This window comes from Pituophis catenifer, unplaced genomic scaffold (genome assembly GCF_029215685.1).
Source record: "Pituophis catenifer annectens isolate HBS135680 unplaced genomic scaffold, rPitCat1.0.hap2 SCAF_1, whole genome shotgun sequence".
Lineage (NCBI taxonomy): Eukaryota > Metazoa > Chordata > Lepidosauria > Squamata > Colubridae > Pituophis > Pituophis catenifer.
In genome coordinates this window covers 45,992,561-46,007,151 of record NW_027256881.1, presented here as the reverse complement: position 1 = coordinate 46,007,151, position 14,591 = coordinate 45,992,561, and the positions used below count along the sequence as shown (strand labels likewise).

General features: G+C 38.3%; 1 protein-coding gene across 2 annotated transcripts in view; it reads left to right on the top strand.

Annotated features, from left to right (window-relative positions):
- INTS7 (integrator complex subunit 7) overlaps positions 1-14,591 on the top strand; it is a 49,265-nt gene that overhangs the window by 5,969 nt on the left and 28,705 nt on the right. For both annotated transcript variants that reach the window (XM_070948736.1, XM_070948745.1), the window contains 6 exons: positions 3,419-3,618; positions 4,220-4,342; positions 8,878-8,995; positions 10,839-10,973; positions 11,790-11,887; positions 13,167-13,406. In XM_070948736.1, coding sequence (XP_070804837.1) covers positions 3,419-3,618; positions 4,220-4,342; positions 8,878-8,995; positions 10,839-10,973; positions 11,790-11,887; positions 13,167-13,406 — 914 coding nt within the window. The remainder of the gene's footprint in view (positions 1-3,418; positions 3,619-4,219; positions 4,343-8,877; positions 8,996-10,838; positions 10,974-11,789; positions 11,888-13,166; positions 13,407-14,591) is intronic.

Genomic DNA, 14,591 nt, shown 5'->3' with positions numbered 1-14,591 from the left:
TTTATTTCTAATGTATAAAAATACAAAACCTGAGCCAAATTCCTGATGGCTTTATGGACACATCCAAGTAGTTTTCTTGGCCATAACAGAAATAGTTTGGCATTGCCTTCTTCTGGAAAGTCTTTATAACTTTTCAGTAACCTATAACTGAACCTTGCTAGTCTTTTAAAATCAGCCAAAGTTGACAATAATAGTGATGGAAAGTTTGTGAACCCCTTAAACTATAAATATAAACTGCAGTGCTGCCTTTGTTCATAGCTTCACCTAAATCCTGTTAACTGGTAATTTCTGGTTAAACAAAGAACATATGAAATGGTATCCTGTACCATATCTTAATTAGCATCTATAATAATCTTCACTGAGCTAGCATTTTTACTAGAAAACACTTCTTTAGATTTAGTAACTGGTGGCACCTCCTTTTGCTGAGTGTTTCAACAAAATGTTTCCTGTATCTGTTGCAGAACCCCACACATCAACTTGGAGTATTTTATGTCAGTAAGGATATTGTTGGTTATAGTGTCTTTGCTTACTGATAGTTCTGAAGGGTTCACAAACCTTCTCATCACCTAGTTGGGTATATACTGTGTTTCCCCGAAAATAAGACAGGATCTTATTTTCTTTTGACCCCCAAAATATGGCCTTGGCCTTATTATCGGGGGTCTTATTATTTTTGAGGTGCAGAACCTCAAAACCTCGGCCCCCAAGATGGGGACTGGTGTTGGAGTGCCAACCAGCTGCTCTGCCGGTGCCGCTCAGGCCGCTGCCTCTAGCAATTGTGGCAGCTCCCCAATGTCCGGAAACTTTTTTTTCTTCCACCATCCCCCCTCCCATAAAGTTGGCAGGGCTCGGTTGGGTGGAAGGACTCCCTGGAGGAGGGTCCCAAGTCCGACTCCCAAGTCGAGGCAATGCCCGGTGCGGAACAGGTCAAAAAGGAAGTGAGCGGGTCTCACCTGGTGCAGGGCATGAAGGCCAACAACATGTAACTTCTCAGGCTTGGCCACAGCTGACATCAGCTGGTGCCTCTCCGGCCTGCTCTGCCAGGCTCCGCTGCATCCTGGACGAGAAAGGCTCCGGAGCACGAAGCGGGAAGGAGGCGGAGTTTCTGGTAAGCCTGTACGCAAGCAAGATTAGTGCAATTGGCTTTGTGTGTGAAAGGAGGGCAAGGGGGCAGGAGAAGCATGGCGGGGCAGCCCGGGGATCTTCTTGGACCTTCTCTCCCCCCACCTCACTTCCCCGGCTGCCAACCAAGGAGGCTGGCTGGACTGGGCTGGGTTGGGCTTGCACCGCTGCTCTCAAAGTGGCCAAGGGGGCCGGGGTGGGGGTCTCTGCCCCGAGGGTCAACTGGCCAGCCTTGCCAAAGGGATGGGGTGGGACGGGGGTTGTTTGCAGCTCCTGGAACCAAAGCAGAAAACAAAAGAATGGCCAGGAAGAGTTTAAAAGAGAGAATCCAAGGTGCTAGTTCTCAAGTTACACACCGCTCCGGGGGGGGGGGAGGAAAGGGGAGCAGGAGAAGAAGCGCTGGCTTGGATTGCAAAAGCCATGGACTGGCTCGATTGCCTTCTTCATGAAGAGCCTGCAGGGCAAACAGGAGATCTGGGGTTTCGGCGAGCGGCAGAATTCTTACTTCTCCACCGCCCCACCCCTCTCCATCTGCCGCTCCCCCTCGCTGGCTGAGATTGCAAGCCAGATTTGGGGAGCTGAACGCGCAGCCGCCACCCGGGAGGAGAAGAATGTGAGAAATGGGCGCTCTCGCAGCACCTCCTCTCTCTCCTCCCGAGTGCAGCGGTGCGTCAGGCTCACTGAATCTGGCCTGCTGATCACGGGCGGCAGTGGCTCTGATGTTCCCCCTCCCTTTCCCCCCCCGCGCATGCGTCTTAAGTATTTTGGGGGGCTCATTTTTGGGGGGAGGGGCTTTGGGGGGGACTTTAGCGCATGCGCTCGAAAGCCCAATTGGGCTTATTATCCGGACATGTCTTAGTTTCGGGGAAATACTGTAGTATAGTAGAAATCCTTTTTAGAACCGTATTTATTTTTTTTTTATTGAAAAAGTTTTTCAAATACAAATTTTTCCCCCTTTTCCCCCCCCCTCTCCACCCTAACCCCCCTCCCCCTCCCCTTCCCCTTTGACTTCTTCATAATAAAACCCAAATTCATAACAGATTATATCATACTTTACCATCCACTTACTCCATCTCCATATGCTGACCCTTTCTTTCTAATAAAATTATCATATCCCCCTTATACTATACTATAATATACATTTCAAAGTGACATTCTATTATAACATTATCTAATAACTCCTAATTTAACTTAATAATGTTATTATATCTCCCAATTTAACGATTTCCACTCATAATCTACCCTTTTACTACCCCCCATGCGATATAACATTTCAGAACATACTTCCACTATAAGACTATACAATAAGTCCTAATTTAACATTTATTCAGTTCAGTTACCCCTTTCCTTCCCCCCCATCATTATGTCTCTTAGCTCAAATCTTTTACATATATTCACATTTAAACATAATATCCCTTTTTTTTAAACTAAATAATCAATAACCTAACCGTATTTATTAATGCTTCAAAAGTTAGTTTCATGACCTAGAGAAAGAAGAAGATTCCAATATGATTCAGATGCCACAAGTCATTTACAACGAAAATTACCTTCCACATGCTCACTTTTCCTCCAGTATGGCTATGAGGAAAAAATTATCCATTTTTGATTAAGCAAGCTTCTTACTTCATCTGAGCGAACAGGAATTCATTTTAAACTTCAAAGTATGGCTTATGAAGCTGGCTTCTTTCAATAAATTACAGATAAAATTATCCGTTTCTAACACCACATGGGGGAATAGTAAGTTGTGTGGATACTACGTTTATTTGAAGGCTTGTGTCTTAACTTGCTTATCAGTAAAATAATTATTGGGTAGTCTTACAGTGGGAATGTGGTAACTTCAGCTTGTATCTAAATATGAACACAGCCTGAGGGCATCCAAGGAGGAATGCTTTCTCATTTGAATTTCTTGGGAGCATAGAAGATAGAATATTTTGTTTTAACCCTAACATATTCCTTTCTGAGCGGCTGACTCTGCCAACTCATTTTAGAATAGGTGTTTATATTACCCATTATTATTGTTTTATATATATCAAAATATGTATACATTGTGCGCTGTTGATACAAGCAACAGTGTAGGCCGTGTCCTTGAATACCTATTGTTTCACCCCTACAGTCCTAATTTCAGTGGAAGCGGTGGGCTGAAAAATTGAACTGCATAGTCTTTGCCCTGTAGCTGCAATCCGGTAATAATAGCACCACCCACATTTCTAATGTTTTTGACATGTCCTGTAACACCTCTACAGGCACCTTCCCCCAATTTGATTATGGTTTATTCAGAAAGCTATTTTATTTTAAACAGGTTTAGCCACTCCGGTAGACTTGAAACTGAAGCTGATTCCCATTCTGCAGCATATGCACCATGATGCCAGCCTGGCTTCCAGTGCACGACAGCTGCTCCAACAATTGGTGACATCCTATCCATCTACTAAGATGGTCATTGTGACTTTGCACACATTTACCTTGCTTGCTGCCTCTTCTCTGGTTGATATCCCCAAGCAGGTAATCCCATTATTTTTTTGCTGATTTGTTTTTTCTTTTGAAAGCACGTCATTTTTAGATGCACAAAATAAGTGAACTTATCCTAGGTAAGTTGAAGAAATTTTAGGGTTCTGGATGGCATACAGTTTAATCAATACATTGGTACATCGGTACTCAACCGCTGTAAAACTCATTCAATTTCATACTCAATGCAATTTGATGCAAAAATTTTGTCCCGATTCTTGCCATTTTTTTGGTACTTGATGTGCAAACTAGAACATGTTGGTGTTGGTTGCCTTGTGACTCGCTACTCTTTCCAGCTGAAACAAAGGGTCACGTGTTGAGTCATGTGGTTTGTTTGGTACTCATCGTTTTTAGTACTTATCACGTCTCCCAGAACCAATTAACAAGTACCACTGTAAAATAAAACATTAAAAACCAAATAATTTCACATTAAAAAAAATAAAAATGTAAATATATAGTGTAAAACAACATTATAAAATTACAACAAAAAAATAAAAATAAAAAAATGGAGAGTTCCAAAAAGGGAAGTTGCTTGTACTTGCAATTATCTTAAGAAATCCAATGAAATGAAATTTCATTTTAAAATCTTTTTTTACAGATAGAACTCTTACTGCAGTACATGAAGAATGACCGAAGAGAGGCTGTAAAGAGGCTTGCTATCCAAGATTTAAAGCTGCTTGCAAAAAAAACGCCACATTCTTGGAACAATGAGAATATTGAGGTATATAAACAGCATCATGTTTTGTAATGGTATGTGGGGATGACCTTGGGAGACAGGGCAAAGAGATGCAGCCAAGGGAATGGTCAGATAAAAAGCAGCTTAATCCATCGCAAGAATGTGGGAGGGCAGGAGGCTCAGAAGAGACCCTCCCTAGTTTTGTGGCTGTAAAGGGGTTGGGGGAGCAGGAGAATTGCTTGCAGACTTGCAAGTTTCTGTAATATAGTTTTACAATAAAATAGAATTGGTTCATCTGATTGTGTTTTTTATCTGGTCCATCTAGTGAGGCTGAAATGTTTGCTTTGGGATTGACCATTAAAAGCATTCCTAAATCCTTGCATTGGGCAGGAAATGATTTGATTTACATATAAATAAATATGCATAGAATTGTGTCTATTAAGGTAATATATCAAATCAATATAAATCTTGAAACAACAGTGTGTTCTTTCAGCACATAGTATTTTGGTTTGCCTTGCTATACAAACATATTCTATTTCTTTGCTCATGTTTGATGTAGGTCTTCTCTTAAAAAAAGAGGTTTCTTTTATTTATTTTTTTATTTATGCTGATCTGCAGCTATTTTATTATTGTTGAATTAAGCTTCTGAGGTCCTGCATGGTACAACTTCAGCACTGCGATGGCATATAGTGACATTGAGTTTATTTGATCAAAAGTGGCACAGATTTGGGGGGGGGGGAAACGATAAATAAATACACTTTAAAATATTGCTGACATCATCCAAAATGGTAGCTTTAATACATGAGCTCACCCAGTAGCCTCATGTAGATATTGAATAGGAGTGGAGAGAGCACTGAATCCTGCAGCAGTCCACACAGTTGGGGCTGAGGACAGGATCTTTTCCCCACTTTCCCCACCAATTGGTGTTGGCTCCAGAGAAAAGAGGCAAGCCAGCACAACACAGTGCCACCTGCCCCCAATCCTCTGAGCCAATCCGGAAGGTTATCATGGCCAATACTATTGAAAGCAACAGAGTTCAAGTAGGGCAAGATGGATGCATAGCCCCCATCTTGCCCTCATCAGAGATCATCCAAAAGTGTGATCAGTGCCATTTCCATCTCATACCCAAGTCTGAATCCTGACTGAAAGGGATCCAGACTATTATTTCTTAATCATTTTTCTCTATGTAATGTAATATATTAAACACAGGAGGGATACTATATTTTGTGCCCTATTTACTCACAGAACCAGTTGTTTATAAATATTACAATTTCATTTACCCTGTTTCCCCGAAAATAAGACATCTGATAATAAGCCCAATCGGGCTTTTGAGCACATGCGCTAAAATAAGCCCTCCCAGAAAATATTTAAATGCAGAGCTGGAAATCAGGCAAGACAGCAAGAGGAGCCCCATCTTGCTCCACCTGCCCCAAAATAATAAGACCTCCTCAAAAATAAGGCCAAGCGCTTATTTCGGGGTTCAAAAAAATATAAGACAGGGTCTTATTTTCGGGGAAACACTGTAGTAGTATCAATGTGGATATAAATTGTTTCTGTTAAAAGTTTCAGAATCCATGCTTAATTAAGGAATGCTAGTTTACTGTTCTCACAATGAATGCCAATGTATTTTTCTCTTATATGTATATATATCCTGTTCTTTTTCTTTCCCCCTTTTTTTCTCTTAACTGTCCCTCTCTTATTTCATTCCTCCTTCCAGGCTCTCTTAGGTTTCAGTCCTATTTTGCTTATAAGTAATTCTCATTTAGTCACTGCTAAATGACTGCTTTAGTCATTTAGTGACTATTTGCAGATATTGCAGTGATGAAAAAGTAACTTAGTGTCCAATCCTTGCATTTACAACTTTTATGGGTCTGTAAAGCAAGCTGAAATAAGATCATACTGTAAACACAGTTGCGGTTTCACTTAGCAACCACTTTGCTTAATGATGGAATTATTGGTCCAGTTGTGGCTGTTAAGAAAGGACTACCTGTAGAAGGAAGTATCTATTTATTCTGTAAACTCTGAAACTATTATGTAGCATTATTTGATGCTCCTTTCCTCTCAATTGAAATCTTATATGCTCTGAAGTTGGGAGTGGGAATCCCCAGGTTTGCAGAAGTATAGAAAGCTATAGAAAAAAACTGTAAAGTGGTGCATTCAAGTTAAACCGTCTAAAGAGTGAGCTCAGGAGTACAGAAAATTCCTGCTGGGCTGTAGCAGGAGGGGGAATAGAATGTAATGGAGAATGCATCATGGAAGAGGTAAATGGTGTTCAGTTAAAACACTGAAAATGAACAGTTCGTCATGCAGATCCTAATGTGTGATTCATAAATTCTGCATGCAAATGAGAATCAATTCCAGTAATAAAGAGTTATTAGGAAGAGAGAACATGCCAATGTTAAAATCCATGGATTGAATTTTGTAACCGAGAGAATTATGATTGGAAGATTTTTAATCTTCTTTATAAGATACTCCTCAGGTGACCTTGTGTCATTGATGTGGCACTTAAAATGTTTTAAGTGTCTGGATAGACTAGGGATTCTGAGAAGGATTGTTTTGTATATATTTGCCACTAACTTCTGCTTTAACTTCCTGTGCAGGCTGAATACAGTTTCTGTAGTATATTTAAGTACTGCATTTGAAATTGAAACATAGGACTCATTTATTTTTTCATGTTTTGCTCCTAACTAATGAAAAATATATAAGGTAACCTTTCTCAATACAGCACATTTAGGTGTTGCAAATTATGGATGACTAAAAATATTATGACTGGTCTACTAAATAGACATATATGGCCTGCTTTTTTTTTAAGTGTTGCCTAAGATTGCATTTCAACTAGGTTTCATAGTCTTGTTCTTCCATAAACAAGCGGCTGTAACAGACAGATCTTAGAAGTAAAGGGCAGGGTTCCCTACCATGCTTTTCTGCCTTCCTTTTTTCACCTTTATAAGTCAATTGTTTAAAATAATATTTCCTATTATTTATTCATAGGAGATCCAAGAAGGTTTCATTATTTCTGGAATCTGTTCCTTAGCCAATATCATGTAGTTGTGGTTGTTTTTAAAAGAACTTTTTGCCAGTCCATTGTGTTAAGTTTCCAAATAGGAAAATTTTTTCAGGAAAGGATTAAAAAATTAGATTACAATTTTTAAAGCAAGCATGCTTGGAACAAAGCTGACAACTGATTTGTCATGACAAATAAGTAATGAAGAGGAACATAAAGTTATCACTATGTAGATCAGATTCAGTTTTATAAAAAACATATCCAACTGGTACCGTCTTCATTTTGTTCATTTCAGTAACTCATCTCAGTAATTGTGTCTCTTGGTCATTATATTGAAGATTTATTAAGTATTTATAGCCCTCTAGTAAAGTATCTGTAATGTGGTTTGCTCATATGAAAGCAAAAGGAAGTGAAGGGAAGATATAAAATAAGTGAAAACCTTGAAACTTCCCATGAGATGTATTTTGGCTGCAGAGTGAATGCTGCTGCAAAAATGAAAAATATCCAGCTGACCGTTAAAACATATTGTAAGGCTGTACCTCTGAAGTTCATGGAAAAATCTATAAGACACTTTAGGTTGTATTGGCTTACTTCCCACTTCAAGATTGCAGAAGGCTGTGGTCTTGAAAGTAGGAATCCACTGTTTGAACTCTTCTCTTAAACTTCTGAGAGACCAGTTCGTTCCATTATTGGAAAAATCCACTACCTGAATGGACCAGTTGTCTGTGGTGAGAAAGGAAATCTTACTTTACCTTATTTGGAAAATAGGGAGAATAAGATATAGAATCCGTCTTTTGGTAAACCGTAGAAGTTGGGTCATAATTAATAATGTCCAATAAAATGTAGTATTTAAGATGAGGATGTTAGAGTTTACGCTGTGGCATTTGGATCAGCAGCATATAAAAAAGCACCAGAATTTTACAAAAGTGTAGAGATTTTTAAAAAAATCCTAATTGGGGTTTTTATACATTTTAATGTATAAAATTATAAAGCCCCCAATTAGGTTTTTTAAAAAAATACTGTTTCTAAACCAAACGTTTGCACTAAAGAAATTCAAATATTCACATAAAATACTTCAAAATGCAACAATCAAGGGGTATTTATTTGTGGCTTGGTACAGTTTCATCTATAGGCTTTGTGCCTCTGCAGAGCTCAGATTTGAAAATGGAGGGTTTTTGCTGAAAACTCTGTGCCAGTTTTTTCCAATGTAGCTTGGAATAGTAATTGTAATCCAACACATTGGAGGAGACCAGGATGGAGAAGAACACTTTATGCCTAACAGGCAAAACCCATATTTTCTTGCTCTGTTCACTTTTGCCTGCCATCGCAATATTGCCTTGTGTACAAGGTAACTGTTATAAAACCCAATTATAATGTGCAGGATGGCTTTGATCACTCAGTTGTTGTATGACCTCAAAGTATTGTTTAAGGTGGCCAATAAAATGCTTGTCAATAGAGGTACTTTACTGACTGAGCTATGAATTGTCAGGTAGTAAATAGGTATATGTAAATTGCCTGGGATTTGATGTAAGATTTTTTTTTCTTTAAAATCGTTTTTCTCTTGTCTGTCTTTTAGGCCCTGTGTGAATGTGCTCTTCAAACTCCTTATGACAGCTTGAAACTAGGCATGCTATCTGTGCTTTCTACCCTGTCAGATACAATAGCCATCAAACAGTACTTCAGCATTGCTCCAGGTATGAATAGATTACATCAGCCTAATCCTGGGGTATTTTTCTTATTTAGGTATTTATTTATGGCATTAACATAAAAAATACTGTTAATGAGTAGTCCTTTTTCTTGAAAAGTGTCCTGTTTATTTTAATCATGCTGGAGTGTTTCAGCCATGGTTGTGACTGAAATTTTCAACTGCGTTTCTGGTTCACTGTTTGTTATTAGAAATTGCCACAGTCAGCAAAGTATAGAAAAAGCTATGGGTTTATTGAAATATCTCCTTTGGACAGATCAATTTCCCTGCATTTCTTGTATCTAATCAGACAGAATTTCACCAAACCCTCATTCTTTACAAGCTGTGCCCCATAGGTAGTTTATGAGGACAACAACAACAAAAAAATAACATTCTCCCTATTGCGAGGCTTAGAATAAGACTTCTTCCACATATTCCCATCATTTATACAGCCAATACATAAGCAAGCCAAATCCATATTTTAATATTTCTCCAGTTGTACCATCCATACTTGCTCTATTAGCATTTTCCTGAATTCTCAAAACATGATTTTCTTTGTATGTATTTTTCTTGAACATTAATAATTATAGCATTATTTTCATTCTTCAAGGTTCAGTATGGTTCCCAAACAAATCTTTAAAATACTTTTTCCAGCTCCATTCCCCCACTTCAGCCTTATGTCAGAAATCTATAGAGTAGGTTATCACCTTAGTTGTATCCATTTTACATGTATACATGATAAATATATCTGCCAATTTTGTCAGATTTTGAGTGGTATGCTCAAATATAAGCAATGTCCACTTTTTCTCCAATTCATGCTATCCCAATTAAGATAGGACTTTTAATGTAGAGATTATACTGCCAGCCACCATATTGTTATCTACCTTCCACAGGGGTGAAATCCAGCAGGTTCTGACAGGTTCTGGAGAACTGGTAGCGGAAATTTTGAGTAGTTCGCAGAACCAGCAAATACCACCTCTGGCTGGCCCCAGAGTCGGGTGGGAATGGGGATTTTGCAATATCCTTCCCACAGGAGTGGGGAGGGAATGGGGATTTTGCAGTATCCTTCCCCTGCAACGCCCACCAAGCCACACCCACACAGTAGTAAAAAAAAAATGGATTTCACCACTGACCTTCCACCACTCTGGTGTAGATTCAATATACTGACACACACAGGATGTGCATGTATCTGTCTCTTACTTATGTAGAGCTATTGGCATGCCAGTAATGTTCAGGCATATCACTGTGCAGAGCTCAAAGCTTGGATAGTTGAGATATAGGATATGTCCAGAAACCGTGATGATGAGTGACCTGAGAGATTGAAATAACTGTATTTCAATAATACAGTTATTTTTTTTTTATTTTTTTTAAAATTTTGATTTATATGCCGCCCTTCTCCGGAGACTCAGGGCGGCTTACAATGCGTTAAGCAATAGCCTTCATACTTTTGTATATTTATACAAAGTCAGCTTGTTGTTGTCAATTAAATTTATCTTGAAGAAAAAAAAGTTTGTACCATTAAACAGGGATATTATTCAGCATCATTTTTACTCATTCTGGATCCTCCCAGAAAAATCCTTTGTGCAAACTGCCTGTAACCTTTTGAAAATCCAGTTGTAGTTTTTTTTCTCATTCATTCACTGAAAAATTGTGATTCATGTTGCTCTTATTTCTCTGTTGACAAGAGATTCTTATAGTTTGGATGCTTTCATCTACTCATCACTAGAGATTTGCCATTACTATTAATATGACCAACGTCTTAATTTTCCCTTTCGTCTAAAAACTACAGAAAAAAGCCTGTTTCATGTAATAAATGGTACCATGCTGCTTAAAAACAACCCTTTCTCACCTAGGAGCAAAGTCTACTACAGCAAGGTCATCTGATCTAGTCAAGCTTGCCCAGGAAAGCTGTTACCATAATAATCAGAATATTGCAGCACATGGAGTACGTGTTCTGACAAATATAGCTGCTTCTTGTCAAGAAAAAGGTAATTCCAAAAGGTGTGGAAGGAGCAGGGTTTGCAGGATAGTTTGTGACACTCAGCATAGCATGTCATGTTCTTTTTTGAGAGTGCAGTGTAAATGTTCCTAAGTTCCACTGTTTTCTATTGCTTCTTCCTCTTTGCTAATTTGATGAAAAAGAAACTATAAACAATAATGTTGCTTTCCAGTTCCTAATCAAATCTTATAGCCTTTTTCATAACACCACTTTGGCTGGATGCCAGGCAAGAAAACACTTACAGACTAAATTGTTTGTGTTTTTCTGGAAACACATGCCAATAAGTCTGGAACGATTAGAATATATTAGTTTTTGGAGTGATTTTGGCTCTGCTCTGTTGCTGTGATAAGAGTTCTATATTCCAGGGCAGAGCCTCAATATAAATAATTGTAAATGTAATTTTCTATAGTCCTGTGTACCATAGTGACTAGAGTGATTAGTATGTAAAGAATAAAGAATAATCTAGTCTAAAGAAAAGAAGGACTGGGGTGACATGATAGTATTTGAGGGGCCGCCACAAAGAAGAGGCCGTCAACTTATTTTCCAAAGCACCAGAAGGCAAGACAAGAAACAATGGATACAAATTAATCAAGGAGAAAAGCAACCTGGAATTAAGGAGAAACTTCCTAACAATGGAACAGCTTGCATTCAGAATTTGTAGGTGCTTCATCACTGGAGATTTTTAAGCAAAGACTGGACAGTCAAATATAGAGTCTCCTGCTTGATCAGGGAATTGGCCTAGAAGAATTCCAGGTACCTTCCAGCTCTATTCTGATTGATTGAAGATAATCTATCTATCCCCTAGAACTTTTGCCATTGGAACAAGATGCAGTCTTTGGCCTTGAATCTCTTCTTGTTCTTTGTAGCCAAGAACCGAGTTCATCTCCCGAAGCAACCTTAAAGGTAAATTGTAAGGGTTTTTTTAACATTGTCTCTCATACTAATTGATGTAAGCGGATTTTCCTGAATATTTGTTTTATTATAATTATCTGTTACTTTGATATTTGTTATTTTAGATGTCTTTGTGGTTTGTTACTACAATATTTGGTATTTGCAGCTGTCCTGGATCACACAAAAAGTGCAGTTAGTGAACAAGCAATGACACTATTGTTTAGAAGAAAATTTAGTAATTGCATTTATTCCCAGTATGCCTTCAGGTAAAAAAAAAAAATCAGTTAATGCTTTTTGAGTCCTTTATGTTAGAATGTGCTCTTTCCATTATACAGACTGAACTAGTAATCAGGATTTTCAAAGGAAATTCTTATTCAGGTCTTGTTCATGGGGAATAGCATGTTTTGCAGAGCACAAGAGAGAACTGTGTTAGTGATGTTGCTCTGGCTGGTGCCAATATTGATCTTATTTTGATGCCAAGATGTGTTCTGGCTCTTCATCCAAATTTTGGGATCATGTAGTTTGACATTGTATAAATGAGAGGACCATAATGTCAAAGAATCTTTTAAAAAAATAAAAATAAGATGGGAAACATGGCTGGTGCACACCCAAGGAAATGTCTGCAGAAGCATTCCTACCTACTATTAATATCTATAGAGACATTGCTATTATACCAACTATTAAATGTGGAGTCTTCTAATTGCCTTTTGACTAGCCAGAGGTGAAAAAGGGGAAAATAGCAATTTATAACTATCAACATAACACTAAACTTTGGTTTAAAATTAGATCCAAATTGATACATAGATTCCCAAATACTAACTATGTAGAAATTAATAAATTTGCTTCAGATTATTTTGTGTTATAAAAACTATGATAGTAGTCCTCAACTTAAAACCATTCATTTAATGACAGTTCAAGTTATAATGGCAGTGAAAAAAGTGACATGACCATTTTTCACACTTGCGACCATTGCAGCATCCCCGTGATCAAAATTCAGGTGCTTGGCAACTGGTTCATATTTATAATGGTTGCAGCGTCCCAGAGTCATATGATCGCATTTTGCAAATTTCTGACAAGCAAAGTCAATGGGTAAGCTAGATTCACTGAACAACTGTGACAAGAAAGGTCGTAAAATGAGGCAAAACAGACTTAACAAAAGTTTTGCATAGCAGCATAAACATTGGGCTCAATTGTGGTCATAAATTGAGGACTACCTGAAGTAGATAGTATCTTTAAAACAAACAGTTAGGTATCATGAAAGCTGAAAAAGTGCCATTTTGTTTTCATACAGATTGTACTCACTTGTATGGTGAAGCTAGCCAAGAGTCGCCCCCATCTGAGCCAATCCATTGTGGAGTCGTTGTTGACACAGCTACCTTGTGCTCAAGATGCTGCTAGAATTCTCATATGCCATTGTTTGGCAGCCATTGCCATGCAGTTACCCGTCTTAGGAGATGGAATGCTGGGAGACCTAATGAATCTCTATAAAGTGATTGGCTGTTCTGCTGCCAATAAACAGCAAGAGCTTTTGGTAAGAAACTCTGATTCAGAATTTTTCTTCTGGGTAACAAATCTGAATTCAGACTGAATAAACGTTTGATGAACATTCAGCAGAACTAGTTTCTATCTGACAATATACAGTATGTAACACTTAAATCAGGGGTGGCAACTTTAAGACTTGTGGACTTCAGCTTCCAGAATTCCCCAGCCAGGGTTGAAGTCCGAGCTGCCAAGGTTGGACATCCCTGACTTAAACTGTTGTATTGATAAATGGAGTGGAAAACATGACTTCCTTATAAAGTGCTGTCTTTGTCCACCTCTTTTCTATGATTAGGTTGTTTTTATTCTCCAGTTCTTCCAGGAGAGAATTGACAGATCTTTGCTGATAAAAACCCCTAGAGATGCCACTAAGATTGGCAAATTATTCCTACAAACCATGACCTTCAAAAGACAACCTGTTTCCAAACCTGATAGGCATGAGGAATCTAGGGCTTTTCAAATACAACTTCCAGAAGTTCAGGAAACTGAATACAAGGAGTTTTAATTTAGGACTGTTGATCCTTACCAACTGAGTTGAAGGACTAACAGCAAAGAATTGCACTGACCAGCTAGTTTTGTGCTGAATTTTCCAAAAGTCATTCCATTTGGTCAGTAAACAAAACATCAGCGAGTACTTAAATTAATGAATGATATCACTGGATGTTTTGAAATTCCATGAAATAAATAAGACGCCTAAACAATGTCATTTGCATGGTGACTACAGACTGGAGATTTTTGTGTTGGAACCAAAGCAAACCAATCAAAACTAAAAAGCCCTACTTGAAGAGGCCCCAAAAGATACCGCATTGAAAGAAAGAGGGAAGAAGCAATGAATGGGGAGAAGGAACATTACCAGGCAAAGGCTGCCTGTAGCCACCTGAGTCTTCTTTTGGGTATACTTCCTTTGACAATAATTAGTGAAAACTGAAAGCCTATTTTCCTTCATTTTAGAGGCAGATGAGGCTTTAGAAGCAGATGAAAAATATAATGCAATCCCTAGAAGTTAAATCACCATTGAAAAACAACTGAGACGTAAGCACCCTAGCCCTGCCAACATATGTCCATTGGATTTGAGTAGCTAATAAATTCAAATGAATAAATAAATATGTGAAATAGCCCCATCCTTTTTGAAGTACTCTATCCTCCTCACATATTCAGTAGCCTCAGTCATTGGAAT